Source organism: Salvelinus fontinalis, chromosome 40 (genome assembly GCF_029448725.1).
Source record: "Salvelinus fontinalis isolate EN_2023a chromosome 40, ASM2944872v1, whole genome shotgun sequence".
Taxonomy (NCBI): Eukaryota; Metazoa; Chordata; class Actinopteri; order Salmoniformes; family Salmonidae; genus Salvelinus; species Salvelinus fontinalis.
In genome coordinates, this window is record NC_074704.1 from 14,253,116 (window position 1) to 14,279,188 (window position 26,073).

General features: G+C 41.1%; 2 protein-coding genes across 2 annotated transcripts in view; one reads left to right on the forward strand and one right to left on the reverse strand.

The window, feature by feature from the left end:
- Positions 1 to 26,073, forward strand: part of LOC129839064 (zinc finger protein OZF-like) — a 442,535-nt gene that overhangs the window by 120,958 nt on the left and 295,504 nt on the right. The gene's annotated exons all lie outside the window — the stretch shown is intronic.
- Positions 2,159 to 6,828, reverse strand: LOC129839094 (neurofilament medium polypeptide-like). The gene is made up of 2 exons (XM_055906370.1): positions 6,189 to 6,828; positions 2,159 to 4,904 (listed from the first exon to the last, which is right to left on the reverse strand). Exons 1-2 carry the CDS (start codon positions 6,577 to 6,579, stop codon positions 4,627 to 4,629), a joined length of 669 nt encoding a protein of 222 aa, XP_055762345.1. The 5' UTR covers positions 6,580 to 6,828; the 3' UTR covers positions 2,159 to 4,626.

Below are 26,073 nucleotides of genomic sequence, written 5' to 3' on the forward strand. Positions count from 1 at the left end.
GGAGTTGTTCTCAGATCCCCTAAGAACTGTAGGGTTCTTGGTCAATGAAAAACAGCCCCAAAAGGTTCTTCAAAGAACTTGTTAGAAGGGGGGTTCTTCGAGGAACCTCCGTTGTTGCTGGACTTCTTCCGGGAACTTCGCAATTACAACTCAAAACGATGGTGACAAGTTTGGATGCGACAACAGTTAAAAAGGTAAAGTTGGGTTGATGTTTGGCACTGAATATGTATCTAAATAATTTATATATAATAATATAACATACTAATAATGAATACCGAAGACAATGATGGTTTTCTGTGAATATCTTCCATAACGTTACGATAGTTAATTACCGTAAATATTAGAAAGCCGGGTTTGACCGTCGGCGTTGTTTGAGCTACAGTACAGTACCGTTATCTAGCTAGCTAACGTTATGTCCTAACTAGGCACAACTAGGTTTGGATTATTTCCTCAACTACATTCTTTCACATATATTGTATATCGTTTCCATAAAGCCAACATGGCTTTACACTCATTAACGTACGTTTCCAATCTAGAGCATTTCTCACTTTTGTGAGAATGAACTAACTAACGTTAACTAACTAACTAAGGACGGTGACTTGTCCAGACGAGATGTTACAACGAACTGAATCGTCAATGGAGGTCTTCCTCTTTATATAGCCTGCTACAGCATGCAATACTATTATCTCACAAGGGGGCATAACGTTACATGTACAATACTATCCCATTTTGGAAACGTTGTGGACAACACTATCCCATTTTGGAAACGTTACATGTACAATACTATCCCAAGTTGGAAACGTTACATGTACAATACTATCCCATTTTGGAAACGTTATATGTACAATACTATCCCATTTTGGAAACGTTACATGGACAATACTATCCCATTTTGGAAACGTTACATGTACAATACTATCCCATTTTGGAAACGTTACATGGACAATACTATCCCATTTTGGAAACGTTACATGTACAATACTATCCCATTTTGGAAACGTTACATGTACAATACTATCCCATTTTGGAAACGTTACATGTACGCCCCCTTGTGGAGGGAAATTAATATCTTAGATGGTATCTGTAGATGGGATTCAAATGCATAATGGTATTAATACAGTGTCTAGACTACCTCTTTTGTATAATCTTTCAAGTCAGCCTGATAAAATACTGAACAATTTGTGTACAAAGATATCTTGAAATGTGATATTAGGCCTGTATGGCAGTACTGTTACTGTATGGCAGTACTGTGTTGGCTAGTGCTTTCTCCAATATGTTCTTCTATTTTACATTACATTGTATGTCGATGCCATTTATCTTTTTATATGTATTTAATATATATATATATATGCTTTAATGCTTGTAAGACTATTCTTTGACATATTTTCTCCTCTTTCTTTGAAATTCTTATAGGACAGAACATGGACACAATGCAATTGGGATCAAGAAGAAGGTACAGATCTGTTGTAGGACAGCTGCATTTGAAGTATACATTTAACCTACATAGCAGTCAATACAAACTGACATCTATTAGCATACAAATGTGTGCAAATAATCTTTTCAGATCTTCTCAGAAATGAATCAAGTCCAGGGAATGGATATGAGAATGAAATCCTGCTGGCCTTTGATTGGGAGAACATCCACGCCCTCAAGGACGTCCCCATGGGACTTTGGGCTCTGCTAGGGCTGTATGTTTTATTTCAGTGTCAGGATGGCTCTAGGTTGCCTGCAACTGTCCAATGATAGATGTCTGAGTCGACTGACTTTCAGATCATCTTCCACTGACTGACTCTCAGATCATCCTCCACTGACTCGGCCCTGTCTACCCCTCCAAGGTGCCCCCCACACAAGAATACAAACTCAGAGACTTTTATTAAAACTATACTTTGCGTGTTTTGCTCACCTGTATTTTTTAAACTACGTTCGAGATGTGTTATCCACTCGGCTCGCTGCCTCTCAGATCAAAGGTGGGTCCATCTGCTCCGTTGCCAAAGTGTGGTCTCCATGAGATCCCAAGTTAGAGGGATCCCTCGTGCACCATTTACCCATGTCGTCAGGAGCGGTCACCAAGTGAAGATTCACATCCCCATTGCCAAATGTGGTGGTTAATTTCTTTAATATCAAATGAGGAGAAACAAACCTATCACACAAGTCAGAGTTATTCTTAAACTAAATCTTTATTCACTTATTAATAAGGGAGCAGGTCAATACAACACACAAATATAAAGTCAATCAATTGAGTGCTCGACGATAATGACGGCTGATCGACAAATCACCCCCAGATGATTCGTTGAGAGCCACGAGACAAAAGTACAAAGGTCTTTTCTAGCCAAGATGCACCCCTTTCAACCTACATGACGAACAACAGATGTATAGAACGGGTCACAAGATTAAGATTTGTATGAAATATACTTATAATTCTCAGCGGACAGTATCTGCTGTAAAAACAGTACTCTGTGTAGAGACCAGGGTCTGGCCCTGAGGTCATCTCTCCCTGGTACCATATAATACAGAAACATTAACTCATGCTCTGGAATATGGTCTCTTTAGGTTTTATGACCCAAAATACATTGTAAATCTCCTGTCAGTGTTATCTCCCAGAAGCCCATCCTCAGTAGAACACACAGACACAATAGTTCTAAGAACCCTCTATTCGTTTGCAAAAAAACAACCATTTGATGCAATAAAAGTATTAACATAATCTTGCAATTTTGCTCTGTGTCCACTGAAAGTTGACTACTCACAACAACTGGGACATAAAAGACACCCACTATGAGACCCTCTAAATCTGCCCAAGAAGAGGCAAACAAAAGAAAAACCCACACCAAACTTAAAGACAGGAAGCAAACCAAAAGGTTGGAGCAACTAAAGGTGTTGACTCTCCACATCTATCAAGACAACTGGAGCACTGGGCCAGACACTCTTAAATAGAACCTGGACCAGCTCAGGTGAAACACCTTCCCACTAACGAGATGGACAAGTTAGCACAGGTGTAACACATACTGACTAAGGAGGAGACAATCAGTGCACCCTACATGCTAATGCGCTATATGTGCTAAAGTCCAAACCTCAAAACATAAATGGAAAAACCAAAGCCTGTAACACCTTCCCCCTTAAGACAACAAATATATCCTATATTATTGTTGGACAAGTTTGCTCACCACCAACAGAAAACAATTTCCATTTCACATTATAATCAACTAAAATGCTTCACCAATATAAACATGGTGTCAACTGGCTGTCAACAATTAAAAACAAGAAAAAACACGTACTTCTAATAATAATATACAATAGTATAATAATATTGTATCTTTTCTCCTTTTTCTTTCTATAGATTCCTAAACTATTATTTTTTCCCTTCTAGAACTCTCGTCTTTCTAAAACTCACTAGCTTCTAGAACTCACGTCCCCTTGGAACGAGCCCAAACAAAACTCATCTCCAATACGGAAAAACATGCAGTCAAAATCAATTGGGAACCATGGTAACGCACTGGCTAAACGCAAAACACAAATCTTTTTAACTGCCCACCCTTGAGACAATCAGCAACCAAGTTGTCCTTAAAACAGACATGATTTCAAGAGGAAACTCTTGCAATATCCGTAGTAACTTTCCACCTCACCGCAGAGCTTCTCTCTCTTTTCAGGGTTCACTAGATAGGCATGTTGTTGGATCGGGACCCAGTCCCCAATGTCATGCTCTAGTACATTTGGGTTGACATCTGAGAATGAACTCTGATATTCTAAAAGCAGAATAACAATGTCAATATAATTGTACTAAAAAATTGTCAGTTGGTTGCATAAATAATTACCATTACTAAATGTTACATGAATTGTAAATATGAAATATTTGGTTGCATAGTCTTATTTTCAACGGCTTTTCAATGACATTGTGCTAGGTGGGATAGCCCAATGTGAAAACACAGTTTTAACGTGTCCAAATCAATAACCAATATGCAGAAACAGTTTCTGATATATTGAAAACCTAAACAAAAAATGTGCTATGTACAAACATCTGCCACAATAATCACATTACTTGTATTTTTTTAACGCTGCACCACTAATGAGTTGTGGAGCTTCTCAAAGTAACTTTTTCTTCACCTCCAAACAGCAAGTAAAAATCACAATCAAATGCACAAGAATCAAAATCAATTGCGAATGACAATAGTTCCTCAAAGTATTTTCGTAAAATATTTCCAGCTCTCACCCTTTCGATAACCACTCAACATTAAAGGGGAAAACGTAATGATCTGATCCAGTGGAAATTTTATAAAATACCTGATTACTTCTTATCGTTTGCACAAATAGCCTACAGCTGTGTCTGTCCAGAACTCACTGGAGCAGGAAACTGAGGGCCTAGAATATTTTATACAATGTTGCAAGCTTGCTATCCGAGTTTCCTGACCCAGTTGATAGTTGATACAATGTTTCAAGTTTGTAGTAGACAGGCCATGTGCAACCAATGTGATTTCTAGGATATTTATTTTTATCAGGATATTTTCTACCTGCAGAATGCAATGTTTTTATTTGTTGGCTTTATGTAGGCTATTTTTTTTTACATAGTTGGCAATGGCAATAAAAGTTACTTTTAGATTTGTATAATTTTCATTTAGATAGAATGTATATTAATCACTGAGGGGGGCTCCCTCTGGTCGGGTTGTGTTGACGACCGGCTCCCTCTGGCCTGGTTGTGTTGACGACCGGCTCCCTCTGGTCGGGTTGTGTTGACGACCGGCTCCCTCTGGTCGGGTTGTGTTGACGACCGGCTCCCTCTGGTCGGGTTGTGTTGACGACCGGCTCCCTCTGGTCGGGTTGTGTTGACGACCGGCTCCCTCTGGTCGGGTTGACGACCGGCTCCCTCTGGTCGGGTTGTGTTGACGACTGGCTCCCTCTAGTCATTTGTGTGTCTTATTTATTTAATGAAACAGTGTGCTTAAAGCATCAGACATGTTCAGTACATATAGATTTTATAAAAACACATGGGGCGCTTAGTAGACAGATCAGATGACTCTTGGTTGACCAAGATGTATTTTAGTTGGGGACAGCACTAGAACATGATTTTGGGGCTCCCAGGTAGCGCAGCGGACACTGCATCTCAGTGCTTGAGGCACCACTACAGACACCCTGGATCAAATCCGGGCTGTATCACAACCGGATAAAGGTTACATTTAAATAAATAAAGGTTACATTTAAATAAATAAATAAGTGTTTCATGACAAACCATTTTTTACAAATCCGACAAGGCACCAACTTTGAGAAGGGTTTAAAACAAAGGTTTCAAACCAATTCATGAATGTAAGTGAATCTAGGTATGTCTTGCCTTTAATGGTTAAACTATCCTTATGACATCATGGATGAATTCTTTAATATACTATATATCCTAGAAACCTGGTTAAACTATCATTATGACATCATGGATGAATTCTAGAAGATACTATATATCCTAGAAACCTGGTTAAACTATCATTATGACATCATGCATGGCCAGTCCTTGTATTCATAGTAGTGAATTTGTGGGGTAGCCCTGAGCTGAACTCAAACCTGGGTCCAGTGACTGTCAAGCCAACACCGTATAACTGTTATGCCAAGATGTCTGAACTTTTTGACGAGGTCGCTAGGTGTTGGGTTACGGTTGCTACAATAGCTTTCTCTATGAATTTGAGAGTGGTTACATTTCTCCAGCCCCCATCCCTCAGCTGTTTACCAAACCAAGTCTCTTGGCAGCCATTTTGTTGCTGTTTAAATACTAAGTGGTCCTTTAAAAAGCCACACATCAATCAACCAATCTGCAGTTGAAACAATAACAAAGCAATCATTCCACCACAACTGTTTTGGTAATAAGATGATGATGGGCCTGGAGAAATGTAACTACTCTCAAATTCATAGACAGACTATGGATGCAAGGACTGACCATCCATGATATCAACATTATAGTTTTAACCATGTTGAGGCTGTTGATTTACATTGTTTCTAAACATTGGAGTAAAAAAAGCTTATTTTGGGTTCTGATGGGGTACAACAGTTGAGTTAAGCTCATGAGGCATGTGTTATATTCTTCAAGAATCAATGCCTATAAATAAATAATTTAAAAGTCCAAATATGGATGTAGCAATTGCAGATTTTCCCTTTAACACCACACATCAGTTAAACAACCGCAGAGTTTGTGCTTCTGTTTTTAAGACAGTACTTACTAGTGTTAATCAGAGCCCGGTTTCTCAAAACCATCTTACGGCTAAGTGCATCATTAGAACCAATGGATGCCTTAAGATGAGTTTGGGAAACCGGGCCCAGATATCCAGTTTCCTCCTCTTCTTCCTCCTCCTTTTTGGATGTGACAGTCATCTCCCCCTTCTCCTCTTTCAGTCCAAAAAATGCAACCTCCTCTTTCTCCTCTTCTTTTACTGTACCATCCTCCTCCTCTTTCACTCTGAACGAGTCTTCCTCTTCTTTCACTGAAACGTATTTCTCTTCTTCTTTCACTGTAACAGCCTTCTCTTCCTCCTCCTCTTTGACGAGAGATCCTTTCTCCGTCCAGCAAATCTCATCTTCTATTGCAGGAGAAGAGTAGCTTAGTGAACTCATGGTCGGAGATGTTAGCTAGTTAGCATTAGCAACTAGCCTAGTTCTAAGCTAATTTAGCAAACCAGCTAGCTGACAAACAACGTAAATATATAATTAAATGGGCCAACAAGTACATACGACAGAAGTGTGTTTAACACACAGCGACTAATATACACAGAAAACAGTGTAAAGAGCGTGAATGTTGTAGCTATGTTTGCTAGAAAGCTACCGATGGGTCTGACTAACTGTTATTGTTGAAGGAGGGTTCCGTCCACTAAATTATACGTCACACTAGCAACGTCGCCTGAACCTAAATAAGTAGCTAGCTACTGTAGGTCTATACTGTTCCTACATGGTGTAACAACACATCATGTAGATGTATATAATGAACAGACTAGGTCTATACTGCTCCTACATGGTGTAACAATACATCATGTAGATGTATATAATGAACAGACTAGATCTATACTGCTCCTAAATGGTGTAACAAAAGTTTGGTGTCACTTTGAAATGTCCTTGTTTTTGAAAGAAACTCACATTTTTTTGTCCATTAAAATAACATCAAATTGATCAGAAATACAGTGTAGACATTGTTAATGTTGTAAATGACTATTGTAGCTGGAAACGGCAGATTTTCTATGAAATATCTACATAGGCGTACAGAGGCCCATTATCAGCAACCATCACTCCTGTGTTCCAATGACACGTTGTGTTAGCTAATCCAAGATAATCATTTTAAAAGGCTAATTGATCATTAGAAAACCCTTTTGCAATTATGTTAGCACAGCTGAAAACTGTTGCGCTGATTTAACAAAGCTTTTGTAAACAGTGTGTGGGCCTTCTTGTTCTTTATCAAAGCTTTTGTAAGCAGTGTGTGGTCCTTGTTCTTTAACAAACCTTTTGTTAACAGTGTGTGGGCCTTCTTGTTCTTTATCAAAGATTTTGTAAACAGTGTGTGAGTCTTCTTGTTCTTTATCAAAGCTTTTTGTAAACAGTTTGTGGGCCTTCTTGTTCTTCAACAAAGCTTTTGTAAACAGTGTTGTTGCATAACAATCAGGCAGTAGAACAACAATAATCATCAACCTCTTGACCAATCTTCCCTCCCCTTAACATTGGCTTTGATTCCGACCCTGCCAGGTAAGACATTGGGTTTGATTCAGACCCTGTCAGTGTGCCAGGTGGACATTGGGTTTGATTCAGACCCTGCCAGTGTACCAGGTGGACATTGGGTTTAATTCAGACACTGCCAGTGTACCAGGTGGACATTGGGTTTGATTCAGACCCTGCCAGCATGGCCAGAAATGTATTACAAGGTCAGTAACTTATAACCACAGAACCACCCCAGACCTTTCATGCATGACTAAAAACACCTAAGTATTAGATTTACTGCCATGGTCTAGTATGTCACCGCCTTAGACACCATTCACAATGCTGGCTGAGGTACGAGTAAAACATGACATATTATTTCCTAACCATTTACAATGCTGGCTGAGGTACGAGTAAAATATGACATATTACTTCCTAATTGTAAAAAATTCCCCACTTCTCCTTTAAAAAAATATGACAAATCATTTCAGACTCAAATCTGTCATTTAAACAGCTCAATTCAATCCAGCTGGGCCTTTTAACACAGACAGTTGTTCCTGCTGTAGATGTTATACCTTTGTACAGATCTAGGATCAGTTCGTTTTATATGTTCTCTAACACAGACAGTTGTTCCTGCTGTAGATGTTATGCCTTTGTACAGATCTAGGATCAGTTCGTTTTATATGTTCTCTAACACAGACAGTTGTTCCTGCTGTAGATGTTATGCCTTTGTACAGATCTAGGATCAGTTCGTTTTATATGTTCTCTAACACAGACAGTTGTTCCTGCTGTAGATGTTATGCCTTTGTACAGATCTAGGATCAGTTCGTTTTATATTCTCTCTAATACAGACAGTTGTTCCTGCTGTAGATGTTATGCCTTTGTACAGATCTAGGATCAGTTCGTTTTATATGCTCTCTAACTCAGATAGTTGTTCCTGCTGTAGATGTTATGACTTTGTACAGATCTAGGATCAGTTCGTTTTATATGCTCTCTAACACAGACAATTGTTCCTGCTGGAGATGTTATGTTGTACAGATCTAGGTTCAGTTCTCCTCCACAATGCATATACAGTACTGGTCAATTGTTTGGACACACCTACAAATTCAATGTTTTTTCTTTATTTTAACTATTGTCTACATATGGAATCATGTAGTAACCAAAAAAGTATTAAACAAATCAAAATAGATGTTATATTTGAGATTCTTCAAAGTAGCCACCCTTTGCCTTGATTACAGCTTTGCACCCTCTTGGCATTCTCTCAACTAACATTCTTTGATATTTGGTTAGATGGTGTTATGTATTTCCAAAACAGTGGTCTACTTTAATCATTCAAGTCATGAGTTCAAACGACTGGTTTAATTTAAAGTTCTACATTTGAAGTTAATTCTGTTGTCGTTTACATCATAGGGAATTGGCTGGTCCTCCATATTACTTCACACCGGATTTTGGCATTCTTTTGAATTCTGAATAAAAAAAAAAAAACTTAAATAGTTTATTTAGGATTAATTAGAAACATTGTTTTACTTGTTTGGACGAACTGGTATTGGATTCTTTGAAAGATTACTAAACAGACTTTTTTGGGGATATAAAGAAGGACTTTATCGAACAAAACAACCATTCATTGTGTAGCTGGGACCCTTGGTGTCAGGTTTTGGCCAAGACTGTTCGGGTTTTGGTCACTAGATGTCCCCATTGCACCTTTTTGTACCTTTTGTTTTTCTTGCTCTAATTATTGTTTGCACCTGTAGGTCATTCCCTTGTTAGTATTTAAACCCTGTGTGTTCCTCAGTTCCTGGCTCAGTGTTTGTAAGTTAGCACCCAGCCCCAGCCCAAGCCTTGTTTTATACAGATTTTTCTCTTGTTGGATTTTCCAGAGGTTCTCTGGTTTAGTTCTTATGTATTATTTGAGTAGTCTTTTGAGGTTTGTTTTCCCCTGCTGTTTTTTACCACTTTGTGGAGTTTCTTTTGTATTTTGGAGGATTTCCATTTTGTGCCTCTTGGCTTTATTTTTGGACATTGTGGATTTAGTTTCTTTGCCTGAAGATTTTGTTCTTTTATTAAACCACCATCTCTAGTACTGCTGTGTCTGCCTCATCTTCTGGGTTCTGACGATTATTAGTGACTGTTTCTCGCACCGGGTCCTGACACTTGGGATTGCAAACAGCGGAAGATCTTCAAATGTAAGTGATTTATTTAGTATTTTGGTGTGGGGCCTCAGATAATCGCATAGTATGCTTTCTCCGTAAAGCCTTTTTGAAATCTGACAAAGCGGCTGGATTAACAAGAAGTTAAGGTGGGTGTGTGTTCTAGTGGGACTGGACAGGTGTGATGTAGTTAATGGAGATGGAGGTGTGTTCTAGTGGGTCTGGGCAGGTGTGATGTAGTTAATGTTTGCATGATGTTGTCGTTTGTATGTGTATGTTTTGTATTTCTTATAAAATATTGAATGAAATATTTTTAAACTGCCATAAAAAAGCCAGACTACGGTTTGCAACTGGGGACAAAGATTGTAGTTTTTGGAGAAAATGTCCTCTGGTCTGATGAAACAACATAGAACTCTTTGGCCGTAATGACCATCGTTATGTTTGGAGGAAAAAGCAGTAGGCTTGCAAGCCGAAGAACACCATCCCAACCGTGAAGTAGCATCATGTTGTGGGAGTGCTTTGCTGCAGGAGGGACTGGTGCACTTCACAAAATAGATGGCATCATGAGGGAGGAAAATTATGTGGATATATTGAAGCAACATCTCAAGACATCAGTCAGGAAGTTAAAGCTTGGTCGCAAATGGGTCTTTCAAATGGACAATGACCCCAAGCATACTTCCAAAGTTGTGGCAAAATGGCATAAGGACAACAAAGTCAAGGTATTGGAGTGGCCATCACAAAGTCCTGACCTCAATCCTATAGAAAAAGTGTGTGCAGAACTGAAAAAGTGCGAGTAAGGAGGCCTACAAACATGACTCAGTTACACCAGTTCTGTCAGGAGGAATGGGCCAAAATACACCCAGCTTGTGGAAGGTTAACCGAAATGTTTGACCCAAGTTAAACAATTTAAAGGCAATGCTACCAAATACTAATTGAGTGTATGTAAACTTCTGACCCAATGGGAATGTGATGAAAGAAAAAAAGCTGAAATACATAATTCTCTCTATTATTATTCTGACATTTCACATTCTTAAAATAAAGTGTTGATCGTAACTGACCTGAGACAGGGAATTTTTACTTATATTAAATGTTGAATGTCAGGAATTGTGAAAAACTGAGTTTAAATGTATTTGACTAAGGTGTATGTAAACTTCCGACTTCATCTGTACCTCATCCCCATATTGTTATTTTTTGTTTTGCTCCTTTGCACCCCAGTATCTCTACTTACACATTCATCTTCTGCACAAATATCACTCCAGTGTTTATTGCTAAATTGTAATTACTTTGTCACTACAGCCTATTTATTGCCTTACCTCCCTAATCTTACCTCATTTGCACACACTGTATGTAGACTTTTCTATTGTGTTATTGACTGTACGTTTGTTTATTCCATGTGTAACTCTGTGTTGTTGTTTGTGTCGCACTGCTTTGCTTTATCTTGGCCAGGTCGCAGTTGTAAATGAGAACTTGTTTTAAACTGGCCTATCTGGTTAAATAAAAATATATAAATGTGACAATTCAAAAACATATCTGTTTGTGCTTATAGGTTACCAGATCTTCAATACAACTAAGTTACTAAGTCTTTAACCATACTGTATCGTTACACTGGTGAGTAAAAACTCATGCTTCCTACACTTTCACTTGTTGTCTGAAAATAAAATATACGTTTTACTCAACTGCGTTACCCACTCCAGTCAACAGATGGCGGTTTGCGACTTTAAGACAATGCTGTTAATGTGACGTATAATCTAGTGGACGGAACGCTTCTATCAACAGCAGCAACAGTTGGTCAGCCACCTCGGTAGCTTGCTAGACAAAATAGCCGAACCAATAAAGCTCTTTAGACGCTTTAGTGTATATTAGCCACTGTGTTTTGAACCCACTTCTGTCATCTAGTTAGTTATCCGATTGTTGTTATTATTCAGGTAGCGGGCTGGTTAAGTCAGCATTAGCCTAGCTAGCTAACATCTCCGACCATGGGGTTACTAAGCTACTCTCCTGCTGAAGAAGAGAAGGTCTGCTGAACAGAGAAAGAAACTCTTGCGAAAGAGGAGGAAGAAGAGGAGGCTGTTACAATACAAAAACAAGTAGAGGGTGAGGCTGTTACAGTAAAAGAAGAAGAGAAAGACGTTGCAGTGAAAGAAGAGGAAGATGCGTTCAGAGTGAAAGAGGAGGAGGATGTTACAGTAAAAGAAGAGGAGGATTCTGTTTTTGAAGTGAAAGAGGAGGGGGGGAGATGACAGTCAGATCGAAAAGGGAGGAGGAAGAATAGGAGGAAACTGGTTATCTGGGCCCGGTTTCCCAGACGCAATTTAAGGCATCCAGATGTACTAGGATCAGGATCACTGTAATAGGACAAGTCTAATCACATGACAAGCCTGTCTGGAGTCAAATATGACTGATGTTTCCTCTTAGATATCCTGGTGGAGATGGATCCTACGTCTGTGTCAGAGGGGGAGAGAGTCACACTGAGATGTAGAACCAAGTCAGTCGGTCTCAACCCCACCTACATCTGGTACAAGAACAGACAACGTCTGACCGACCCAATCACCAGTTATAACAGTCTGATCCTAGACCCAGTCATCAGTTATAACAGTCTGATCCTAGACCCAGTCACCAGTGAGGATGCAGGAAACTACTCCTGTGCTGTAAAATGCTTTGAGAGAATCCTCTCTCCAGAAGAGACTCTCACTATCAAATGTGAGTACATGGGGTGTTGATATGTCTACAGTGAAAGTCATTGATATCATCTCTCTAATACATGGTTCTACATGTCAGTGTAATTGATAAGGGACGTTATATGTTTAAAGTAATGACTAAAGAATTCCACCCTGTAACGTAATCATTAGACTATGTAAAATGTATTAAGATGTCACAAATCCCGCTTCCTGAGTCTGTGTTTGCCTGTGTTTCTGTCCTGGAGTGTGTTTCCGGTGTCCTGGAACGCACCCTGTCTGGTTGCCGGGCGAATTCGCTTGTTGGGAGATTGATGTTCACCCGCACCTGTATCCCATCAGTAATCTGCACACCTGTCCTGATCATCACCTCTCCCCTTCAAAAGCTCTGACCTGACATCCATTCACTGCCGGATCGTTAGCCATGAACAGTATGTTGTGCCATAGTATCAGACTCAAGTTGGATAGTATTTGTTTTGTTTTACGTATTGCTTGCCTTGAACTTACCTCCGTTTGTTTTGCCTTCAGTTACTCACCCGGATCATTCACCCCATTCCCGCCTGGTCGACGGAGGATTCCGCTACTCCATTGGATTCACCTATTTACTCCCATCAATTCACCACCGCTGCCCGCTACGCCACCTGGATATATCTACCCATTCACATTCACTTGTAAATAAATACTCACCTTCTTCCTACGCTCCTTGTCCTGGTCTGCTTCTGGGTTCGATTTTGAAAGAACGTGACAGAACGATCCGGCCAAGGATGAACCCAGCGGACCTGGACTCCGTTTGCCATGCCATTACCTAGCAGGGGAAGACATTGGGGCAACACAATACGGCGCTACAGGAGATAGCGAGTTCAATCCAGAACTTATCTGCTAGCTTGACACAAATCCAGGATCAGCTCAGTTTGCCGGCGATTCATTCACCACCTGTTTCACCCATCTCACCTGCCGTGTCTGGAGCGGTTTCCTTCCGTGAACCCAAGGTACCGACGCCTGATAAATATGAAGGGGATTTGGGAAGATGCCGTTCGTTTCTGATGCAGTGTGGGTTAGTGTTTGATCTGCAGCCCCATTTTTACGCCACTGACAAGGCTAGGATAGCCTTTGTTATTGAACTGCTGCGTGGAAGAGCTCTGGAATGGGCTTCAGCCATTTGGGAATGACAGGGAACCTGCACGGCTTCATATCAGGAGTTCACGGGAGAGATGAGAAAGCTTTTTGACCATCCAGTCCGAGGTAAGGACGCAGCTAAACGTTTGTTCTCTCTTCGCCAAGGAGCTCGCAGTGTGGCAGATTTTATGATCGAGTTCAGTTTCTCCTTGGTGCACATTAATTTACTGAAACGCAGGTGATTATATTAATTACAATTCCACCCCCACACCTGGTGACATTAATTTACTGTGCCAAAATAGTCTATCTACCATTTCCACTGTGACCTTGGCACAGCTCTCTATCTCAACAGTGTCCGTCCTGACATTATCAATGACTCGTGCACAGCTCTGAACATGAGACCCAAGGGCCCTGACTATGATACACTGGCAATACGTATGTATTCATGTATTAATATATGTGTTTATTTTGTATATAGTATGAGAGAGAGAAAGACCCCCCCCCCCCCCCCCACACACACACACACTGTGTTTCCTCTGTCTCTGAGTGTGAGGGACTCCCACAGTGACACGTTCACAGCTCTTCATAGAGACACTCAAACCATCCAGGGGAGAAAACCACCACAGAACCTGGACTGAAGAGAACCACCACAGAACCTGGACTGAAGAGAACCACCACAGAACCTGGACTGAAGAGAACCACCACAGAACCTGGACTGAAGAGAACAACCACAGAACCTGGACAGAAGAGAACCACCACAGAACCTGGACTGAAGAGAACCACCACAGAACCTGGACTGAAGAGAACAACCACAGAACCTGGACTGAAGAGAACCACCACAGAACCTGGACAGAAGAGAACCACCACAGAACCTGGACAGAAGAGAACCACCACAGAACCTGGACTGAAGAGAACAACCACAGAACCTGGACTGAAGAGAACCACCACAGATCCTGGACTGAAGAGAACCACCACAGATCCTGGACTGAAGAGAACAACCACAGAACCTGGACTGAAGAGAACAACCACAGAACCTGGACTGAAGAGAACAACCACAGAACCTGGACTGAAGAGAACCACCACAGATCCTGGACTGAAGAGAACAACCACACAACCTGGACTGAAGAGAACTAACATATTGCTATGATATCTATAATATTTTACAGTAAATTAGCTTTAAAGAGATAGTTCACCCAAATGACAAAAGGGCACATTGGTTTCCTTACCCTTTTAATAGTCTATGGACATGGTATGTCAGCAATCCATGCTTTGGTTTAGTTTCCCCTGGTACTGTTTCCACTTGCTAATGTTTTAGCATTTGTGGCACAAATCCCATTCAAGTCTTGCGACCAATATTAGCATTTTTTGCACATCATGTCCAAATCATCCAAATGTATAAAATTCAATGTGAAGCTCAACAAAGTCACTTATAGATGATTTGAACATGATGTTAATCTGTGAAATATTATTATCGTTCCCATGATTTGAATGAGATTTTTGCTACAAATGCTATAATGTTATGTAAATGTAGGAGTGTTTGACATTGCAGCCGACTTTATATCTACAAATGACCTTGCATGATAAATAACTACTCAGTCAGTCAGTCAGTCAGTCAGTCAGTCAGTCACAATTTACCTATGATGCATCACAGTTTTGATGCTCTCGAACACTGTATGTGTGACTGAGGAAGAAAGCCCTCTGCATCAGCTTCTTGGTCCCTGACATAGATTTGGATAGAGGCTCCATCTTTGTCATTATGTCGTCTGCAACAGAATGAGAAGAGCCATTGAGGACTATCTACATTTTAAAGTAGTTAATGTCTTCTTCTTCAACTTCCATAAGTTTAATGACAGTCGGTAAACCAACTGAAAGTTTGTATTCAATGGCTTTAGCCATGCTAAAACACGTTTTGAAGCAAGTGCGCCCTCTATTAAACTCTATGGACACAGACTACTTCAATGTGTTAACCACAGATCTCAAACTTCACACTCAGTGTCTATTCATATAGACTGACAGTAAGTTAACTTACAACACGTCTACCCTTTACTCTGTAAGTATGCTTGACGATATCTAAAAATACGTATATTTTATCATTTGTTTGTAACCATGAACTTCTGTATCCTGTTATGGGCATGGCGATGCAATTGGAATGTATGTTGTTGTGTTTTTCTGTTATGTACAGTGTACTCTGTAGATGTATTTCGGTTATGTACAGTGTACTCTGTAGATGTATTTCTGTTATATACAGTGTACTCTGTAGATGTATTTCGGTTATGTACAGTGTACTCTGTAGATGTATTTCTGTTATATACAGTGTACTCTGTAGATGTATTTCGGTTATGTACAGTGTACTCTGTAGATGTATTTCTGTTATATACAGTGTACTCTGTAGATGTATTTCTGTTATGTACAGTGTACTCTGTAGATGTATTTCTGTTATGTACAGTGTACTCTGTAGATGTATTTCTGTTATGTACAGTGTACTCTGTAGATGTATTTCTGCATATTCATCTGATACAGTATTGTACATGTGGTTTCATATATAATACATTTGCATGCTATTTTAAGGAATCTGACAGCAATAGATTGTTGTGGAGACTTCTTTGAAAATGGACTAAAGTAAGAGTGAGAGTAAGAGGTGATTGGGTGGATGCTTCGTAAGAGCTTTCGGAGTAATACAGTATTAACATGAGACAATGATGGAGAGTTGTGTTTAGGAGTAATACAGTATTAACATGAGACAGTGATGGAGGGTTGTGTTTAGGAGTAATACAGTATTAACATGAGACAGTGATGGAGAGTTGTGTTTAGGAGTGGTATTAACATGAGACAGTGATGGAGGGTTGTGTTTAGGAGTGGTATTAACATGAGACAGTGATGGAGGGTTGTGTTTAGGAGTGGTATTAACATGAGACAGTGATGGTGGGTTGTGTTTAGGAGTAATACAGTATTAAAATGAGACAGTGATGGAGAGTTGTGTTTAGGAGTAATACAGTATTAACATGAGACAGTGATGGAGGGTTGTATTTAGGAGTAATACAGTATTAACATGAGACAGTGATGGAGGGTTGTGTTTAGGAGTAATACAGTATTAACATGAGACAGTGATGGAGAGTTGTGTTTAGGAGTAATACAGTATTAACATGAGACAGTGATGGAGAGTTGTGTTTAGGAGTAATACAGTATTAACATGAGACAGTGATGGAGGGTTGTGTTTAGGAGTGGTATTAACATGAGACAGTGATGGAGGGTTGTGTTTAGGAGTGGTATTAACATGAGACAGTGATGGTGGGTTGTGTTTAGGAGTGGTATTAACACGAGACAGTGATGGAGGGTTGTGTTTAGGAGTGGTATTAACATGAGACAGTGATGGTGGGTTGTGTTTAGGAGTGGTATTAACACGAGACAGTGATGGAGGGTTGTGTTTAGGAGTGGTATTAACACGAGACAGTGATGGTAGGTTGTGTTTAGGGGTGGTATTAACATTTACATTTACATTTAAGTCATTTAGCAGACGCTCTTATCCAGAGCGACTTACAAATTGGTGCATTCACCTTATGACATCCGCATTCACCTTATGACATCAGCACGAGACAGTGATGGAGGGTTGTGTTTAGGAGTGGTATTAACATGAGACAGTGATGGTGGGTTGTGTTTAGGAGTGGTATTAACATGAGACAGTGATGGTGGGTTGTGTTTAGGAGTGGTATTAACATGAGACAGTGATGGAGAGTTGTGTTTAGGAGTGGTATTAACATGAGACAGTGATGGAGGGTTGTGTTTAGGAGTAATACAGTATTAACATGAGACAGTGATGGTGGGTTGTGTTTAGGAGTAATACAGTATTAACACGAGATAGTGATGGTGGGTTGTGTTTAGGAGTGGTATTAACATGAGACAGTGATGGTGGGTTGTGTTTAGGAGTAATACAGTATTAACATGAGACAGTGATGGAGGGTTGTGTTTTAGGAGTGGTATTAACATGAGACAGTGATGGTGGGTTGTGTTTAGGAGTAATACAGTATTAACATGAGACAGTGATGGAGGGTTGTGTTTAGGAGTAATACAGTATTAACATGAGACAGTGATGGTGGGTTGTGTTTAGGAGTAATACAGTATTAACATGAGACAGTGATGGTGGGTTGTGTTTAGGAGTAATACAGTATTAACATGAGACAGTGATGGTGGGTTGTGTTTAGGAGTAATACAGTATTAACATGAGACAGTGATGGTGGGTTGTGTTTAGGAGTAATACAGTATTAACATGAGACAGTGATGGAGGGTTGTGTTTAGGAGTAATACAGTATTAACATGAGACAGTGATGGTGGGTTGTGTTTAGGAGTGGTATTAACAGGAGACAGTGATGGAGGGTTGTGTTTAGGAGTAATACAGTATTAACATGAGACAGTGATGGTGGGTTGTGTTTAGGAGTGGTATTAACATGAGACAGTGATGGTGGGTTGTGTTTAGGAGTAATACAGTATTAACATGAGACAGTGATGGTGGGTTGTGTTTAGGAGTGGTATTAACATGAGACAGTGATGGAGGGTTGTGTTTAGGAGTGGTATTAACACGAGACAGTGATGGAGGGTTGTGTTTAGGAGTAATACAGTATTAACATGAGACAGTGATGGTGGGTTGTGTTTAGGAGTGGTATTAACATGAGACAGTGATGGTGGGTTGTGTTTAGGAGTGGTATTAACATGAGACAGTGATGGTGGGTTGTGTTTAGGAGTAATACAGTATTAACATGAGACAGTGATGGTGGGTTGTGTTTAGGAGTGGTATTAACATGAGACAGTGATGGAGGGTTGTGTTTAGGAGTGGTATTAACATGAGACAGTGATGGAGGGTTGTGTTTAGGAGTAATACAGTATTAACATGAGACAGTGATGGAGGGTTGTGTTTAGGAGTGGTATTAACATGAGACAGTGATGGTGGGTTGTGTTTAGGAGTGGTATTAACATGAGACAGTGATGGAGGGTTGTGTTTAGGAGTAATACAGTATTAACATGAGACAGTGATGGAGGGTTGTGTTTAGGAGTAATACAGTATTAACATGAGACAGTGATGGAGGGTTGTGTTTAGGAGTAATACAGTATTAACATGAGACAGTGATGGAGGGTTGTGTTTAGGAGTGGTATTAACATGAGACAGTGATGGTGGGTTGTGTTTAGGAGTAATACAGTATTAACATGAGACAGTGATGGAGGGTTGTGTTTAGGAGTAATACAGTATTAACATGAGACAGTGATGGTGGGTTGTGTTTAGGAGTAATACAGTATTAACATGAGACAGTGATGGTGGGTTGTGTTTAGGAGTGGTATTAACATGAGACAGTGATGGAGGGTTGTGTTTAGGAGTGGTATTAACATGAGACAGTGATGGAGGGTTGTGTTTAGGAGTAATACAGTATTAACATGAGACAGTGATGGAGGGTTGTGTTTAGGAGTGGTATTAACATGAGACAGTGATGGTGGGTTGTGTTTAGGAGTGGTATTAACATGAGACAGTGATGGAGGGTTGTGTTTAGGAGTAATACAGTATTAACATGAGACAGTGATGGAGGGTTGTGTTTAGGAGTGGTATTAACATGAGACAGTGATGGTGGGTTGTGTTTAGGAGTAATACAGTATTAACATGAGACAGTGATGGAGGGTTGTGTTTAGGAGTAATACAGTATTAACATGAGACAGTGATGGAGGGTTGTGTTTAGGAGTGGTATTAACATGAGACAGTGATGGAGGGTTGTGTTTAGGAGTAATACAGTATTAACATGAGACAGTGATGGAGGGTTGTGTTTAGGAGTAATACAGTATTAACATGAGACAGTGATGGAGTGTTGTGTTTAGGAGTGGTATTAACATGAGACAGTGATGGTGGGTTGTGTTTAGGAGTAATACAGTATTAACATGAGACAGTGATGGAGGGTTGTGTTTAGGAGCAATACAGTATTAACATGAGACAGTGATGGAGGGTTGTGTTTAGGAGTAATACAGTATTAACATGAGACAGTGATGGAGGGTTGTGTTTAGGAGTAATACAGGATTAACATGAGACAGTGATGGAGGGTTGTGTTTAGGAGTGGTATTAACATGAGACAGTGATGGAGGGTTGTGTTTAGGAGTAATACAGTATTAACATGAGACAGTGATGGAGGGTTGTGTTTAGGAGTGGTATTAACATGAGACAGTGATGGAGGGTTGTGTTTAGGAGTGGTATTAACATGAGACAGTGATGGAGGGTTGTGTTTAGGAGTAAATCAGTATTAACACGAGACAGTGATGGAGGGTTGTGTTTAGGAGTGGTATTAACATGAGACAGTGATGGAGGGTTGTATTTAGGAGTAATACAGTATTAACATGAGACAGTGATGGAGGGTTGTGTTTAGGAGTAAATCAGTATTAACATGAGACAGTGATGGAGGGTTGTGTTTAGGAGTGGTATTAACATGAGACAGTGATGGTGGGTTGTGTTTAGGGGTGGTATTAACATTTACATTTACATTTAAGTCATTTAGCAGATACTCTTATCCAGAGCGACTTACAAATTGGTGCATTCACCTTATGACATCCGCATTCACCTTATGACATCAGCACGAGACAGTGATGGAGGGTTATGTTTAGGAGTGGTATTAACATGAGACAGTGATGGAGGGTTATGTTTAGGAGTGGTATTAACATGAGACAGTGATGGTGGGTTGTGTTTAGGAGTGGTATTAACATGAGACAGTGATGGTGGGTTGTGTTTAGGAGTGGTATTAACATGAGACAGTGATGGAGGGTTGTGTTTAGGAGTAATACAGTATTAACATGAGACAGTGATGGAGGGTTATGTTTAGGAGTGGTATTAACATGAGACAGTGATGGTGGGTTGTGTTTAGGAGTGGTATTAACATGAGACAGTGATGGAGGGTTGTGTTTAGGAGTAATACAGTATTAACATGAGACAGTGATGGTGGGTTGTGTTTAGGAGTGGTATTAACATGAGACAGTGATGGAGGGTTATGTTTAGGAGTGGTATTAACATGAGACAGTGATGGTGGGTTGTGTTTAGGAGTGGTATTAACATGAGACAGTGATGGAGGGTTGTGTTTAGGAGTAATACAGTATTAACATGAGACAGTGATGGTGGGTTGTGTTTAGGAGTAATACAGTATTAACATGAGACAGTGATGGTGGGTTGTGTTTAGGAGTAATACAGTATTAACATGAGACAGTGATGGAGGGTTGTGTTTAGGAGTAATACAGTATTAACATGAGACAGTGATGGAGGGTTGTGTTTAGGAGTAATACAGTATTAACATGAGACAGTGATGGTGGGTTGTGTTTAGGAGTAATACAGTATTAACATGAGACAGTGATGGAGGGTTGTGTTTAGGAGTGGTATTAACATGAGACAGTGATGGAGGGTTGTGTTTAGGAGTAAATCAGTATTAACATGAGACAGTGATGGAGGGTTGTGTTTAGGAGTAAATCAGTATTAACACGAGATAGTGATGGTGGGTTGTGTTTAGGAGTGGTATTAACATGAGACAGTGATGGTGGGTTGTGTTTAGGAGTAATACAGTATTAACATGAGACAGTGATGGAGGGTTGTGTTTAGGAGTGTTATTAACATGAGACAGTGATGGTGGGTTGTGTTTAGGAGTGGTATTAACATGAGACAGTGATGGAGGGTTGTGTTTAGGAGTAATACAGTATTAACATGAGACAGTGATGGAGGGTTATGTTTAGGAGTGGTATTAACATGAGACAGTGATGGTGGGTTGTGTTTAGGAGTGGTATTAACATGAGACAGTGATGGAGGGTTGTGTTTAGGAGTAATACAGTATTAACATGAGACAGTGATGGTGGGTTGTGTTTAGGAGTGGTATTAACATGAGACAGTGATGGAGGGTTATGTTTAGGAGTGGTATTAACATGAGACAGTGATGGAGGGTTATGTTTAGGAGTGGTATTAACATGAGACAGTGATGGTGGGTTGTGTTTAGGAGTGGTATTAACATGAGACAGTGATGGAGGGTTGTGTTTAAGAGTAATACAGTATTAACATGAGACAGTGATGGTGGGTTGTGTTTAGGAGTGGTATTAACATGAGACAGTGATGGTGGGTTGTGTTTAGGAGTAAATCAGTATTAACATGAGACAGTGATGGAGGGTTGTGTTTAGGAGTAATACAGTATTAACATGAGACAGTGATGGAGGGTTGTGTTTAGGAGTAATACAGTATTAACATGAGACAGTGATGGTGGGTTGTGTTTAGGAGTAATACAGTATTAACATGAGACAGTGATGGAGGGTTGTGTTTAGGAGTGGTATTAACATGAGACAGTGATGGAGGGTTGTGTTTAGGAGTAAATCAGTATTAACATGAGACAGTGATGGAGGGTTGTGTTTAGGAGTAAATCAGTATTAACACGAGATAGTGATGGTGGGTTGTGTTTAGGAGTGGTATTAACATGAGACAGTGATGGTGGGTTGTGTTTAGGAGTAATACAGTATTAACATGAGACAGTGATGGAGGGTTGTGTTTAGGAGTGTTATTAACATGAGACAGTGATGGTGGGTTGTGTTTAGGAGTAATACAGTATTAACATGAGACAGTGATGGAGGGTTGTGTTTAGGAGCAATACAGTATTAACATGAGACAGTGATGGAGGGTTGTGTTTAGGAGTGTTATTAACATGAGACAGTGATGGTGGGTTGTGTTTAGGAGTGGTATTAACACGAGACAGTGATAGAGTGTTGTGTTTAGGAGTAATACAGTATTAACATGAGACAGTGATGGTGGGTTGTGTTTAGGAGTAATACAGTATTAACATGAGACAGTGATGGAGGGTTGTGTTTAGGAGTAGTACAGTATTAACATGAGACAGTGATGGAGGGTTGTGTTTAGGAGTAGTACAGTATTAACATGAGACAGTGATGGAGGGTTGTGTTTAGGAGTAATACAGTATTAATATGAGACAGTGATGGAGGGTTGTGTTTAGGAGTGGTATTAACATGAGACAGTGATGGTGGGTTGTGTTTAGGAGTGGTATTAACATGAGATAGTGATGGTGGGTTGTGTTTAGGAGTAAATCAGTATTAACATGAGACAGTGATGGAGGGTTGTGTTTAGGAGTAATACCGTATTAAAACTTCTTGTGAATAGGGGGGCGCTGTTTTCACTTTGGAAAAAATCGTGCCCAAATTAAACGGCCTCGTACTCTGTTCTAGATCATACAATATGCATATTATTATTACTATTGGATAGAAAACACTCAGACGTTTCTAAAACTGTTTGAATTATATCTGTGAGTAAAACAGAACTCATTTGTCAGAAAACTTCCTTACAGGAAGTGAAAAATCTGAAAACGAGGCTCTGTTTCAGGGCCTGCCTATTCAACTGGCTTTTATTTATCGATATGTATGCACTTCATACGCCTTCCACTAGATGTCAACAGGCAGTAGAAGGTTGAATGGGGTGTCTAGCTTGATGTAAGGCCGAATAAGAGCTTTTGGAGTGACAGGTCCGGTATTTTGTTTGTTTTCGACAGCGCACAGGGGACCTCGACATTGTCTTCTGAAAAGCGTTCGGTATACACAGCGAATTGCTCCGGCTCTGATTTTATTTGATACATATGAGAAAAACATCATAAAGTAGGATTTTTCAACCGAGTTTGATCAGTTTATTCAACGTTTATTGGGACTTTTGGAATTTTCTGTTCTTTGCGCCAAGAGATGATGGGCATGTTCGCGCCACAATGCTAGCCAAGGTTGCTAATTCGACAGAAGAAATGGACATTCTAAAACCAAACAACGATTTATTCTGGAAATAGGACTCCTTGCACAACATTCTGATGGAAGCTCAGCAAAAGTAAGACACAATTTATGATGTTATTTCGTATTTCTGTGTAATATGTTGACTCCAACTCGGCGGAAAATAGGTGAGCGCTGTCTCACAATAATGCATTTTGTATGTTGTAGTAAAGTTATATTTTTAAATCTAACACAGCGGTTGCATTAAGAACCAGTGTATCTTTCATTTGCTGTACAACATGTATTTTTTAGTAAAGTTTATGATGAGTTCTTTGATTAGATTAGGTGACTGTCCAAAATATCTCCGGACATTTTGGTGAATTATTGCTACGTATTCACAATGTATAACCACAATTTGCAGCTCTAAATATGCACATTTTCGAACAAAACATAAATGTATTGTATAACATGATGTTATAAGACTGTCATCTGATGAAGTTGTTCAAGGTTAGTGATTAATTATATCTCTATTTGTCGGTTTTGTGAAAGCTATTTTGGCGGGGAGTAAATGGCATTGTGTGTATGGCTATTGTAGTGAGCTAATAGAAATATATATTGTGTTTTCGCTGTAAAACACTTAAATAATCGGAAATATTGGCTGGATTCACAAGATGTTTATCTTTCATTTGCTGTACACCATGTATTTTTCATAAATGTTTTATGATGAGTATTTATGTATTTTACGTTGCTCTCTGTAATTATTCTGGCTGCTTTGGTGCTATTTGTGATGGTGGCTGCAATGTAAAACCAGTATTTGTAGCTATAAATATGCACATTTTCGAACAAAACATAAATGTATTGCATGACATGATGTTATAAGACTGTCATCTGATGAAGTTGTTCAAGGTTAGTGATTAATTATATCTCTATTTGTGGGCTTTGTGAAAGCTACCTGTAACGGCAGTCTAAGTCGTCCTCCTCCTCAGACGAGGAGAGGCGAGAAGGATCGGAGGACCAATGTGCAGCGTGGTAAGTTTCCATAATTTAATGACATGAAAACTAGACAAGAATACAAAAACAACAAACGTACTAACCGTCACAGTCCCGTGTGGCACAAACACTGACACAGGAGACAACCACCCACAAATCCCCAACACAAAACAAGCCACCTATATATGATTCTCAATCAGGGACAACGATTGACAGCTGCCTCTGATTGAGAACCATATTAGGCTGAACACAGAAACAGACAAACTAGGCACACAACATAGAATGCCTACCCAGCTCACGTCCTGACCAACACTAAAACAAGCACAACACATAAGAACTCTGGTCAGGACGTTACAGTACCCCCCTCCTGAGGTGCGGACTCCGAACGCACCCCTAAAACTCAAGAGGAGGGTCTGGGTGGGCATCTGTCCGCGGTGGCAGCTCCGGCGCAAGACGAGGACACCACTCCACCATTGTCTTTGTCCCCCTCCTTAGCGTCCTTTGAGTGGCGACCCTCGCCCCCGACCCAGGTCTAGGAACCTTCACAAAGGTCCCCCCTAGATAGAGGACACAGCTCAGGACAGAGAGGTAGCTCAGGACAGAGAGGTAGCTCAGGACAGAGAGGTAGCTCAGGACAGAGAGGTAGCTCAGGACAGAGAGGTAGCTCAGGACAGAGAGGTAGCTCAGGACAGAGAGGTAGCTCAGGACAGAGAGGTAGCTCAGGACAGAGAGGTAGCTCAGGACAGAGAGGTAGCTCAGGACAGAGGGGCAACTCCTGACTGAAGGGCAACTCCTGACTGAAGGGCAGCTCCGGACTGAGTGGCAGCTCATGACTGGAGGGCAGCTCATGACTGGAGGGCAGCTCATGACTGGCGGGCAGCTCATGACTGGCTGGCAGCTCATGACTGGCTGGCAGCTCATGACCGGCTGGCGACTCTGGCAGCTCCTGACTGGCTGGCGGCTCTGGCAGCTCCTGACTGGCTGGTGGCTCTGGCAGCTCCTGACTGGCTGGCGGCTCTAGCGGCTCCTGACTGACGGACGGCTCTAACGGCTCGGGACAGACGGGCGGCTCTAACGGCTCGGGACAGACGGGCGGCTCAGACGGCGCTGGGCAGACGGACGGCTCAGATGGCGCTGGGCAGACGGATGGCTCAGACGGCGCTGGGCAGACAGATGGCTCAGACGGTGCTGGGCAGACAGATGGTTCAGACGGCACTGGGCAGGCAGATGGCTCAGACGGCGCTGGGCAGACAAGCAGTGCAGGCGGCGTTGAGCAGACGAGCAGTGCAGGCGGCGTTGGGCAGACGGCCGACTCTGACCTGCTGAGGCGCACAGTAGGCCTGGTGCGTGGTGCCGGAACTGGTGGTACCGGACTGGAGACACGCACCTCAAAGCTAGTGCGGGGCGCAGGAACAGGGCACACTGAACTCTCGAGGCGCACTATAGGCCTGGTGCGTGGTACCGGCACTGGTGGTACCGGGCTGAGGGCACGCACCTCAGGGCGAGTGCGGGGAGAAGGAACAGTGCGCACAGGGCTCTGGAGACGCACAGTAGGCTTGGTGCGTGGTGCCGGAACTGGAGGTACTGGGCTGGATACACGCACCACAGGGAGATTGCGAGGGGGAGGAACAGAGCTCTGGAGACGCACTGGAAGCCTGGTGCGTGGTGTAGGCACTGGTGGTACTGGGCTGGAGCGGGAAGGTGGCGCCGGATACACCGGACCGTGCAGGCGTACTGGCTCCCTTGAGCACCGAGCC

Coding starts and splice junctions, on each gene's coding strand:
- LOC129839094 (XM_055906370.1), bottom strand. CDS start 6,579: ATGAGTTCACTAAGCTACTCTTCTCCTGCAATAGAAGATGAGATTTGC. Junction 4,905..6,188: donor CCGGGCTCTGATTAACACTA/GTAAGTACTGTC, acceptor TAAATAAATAAG/ACACACAAATGACTAGAGGG.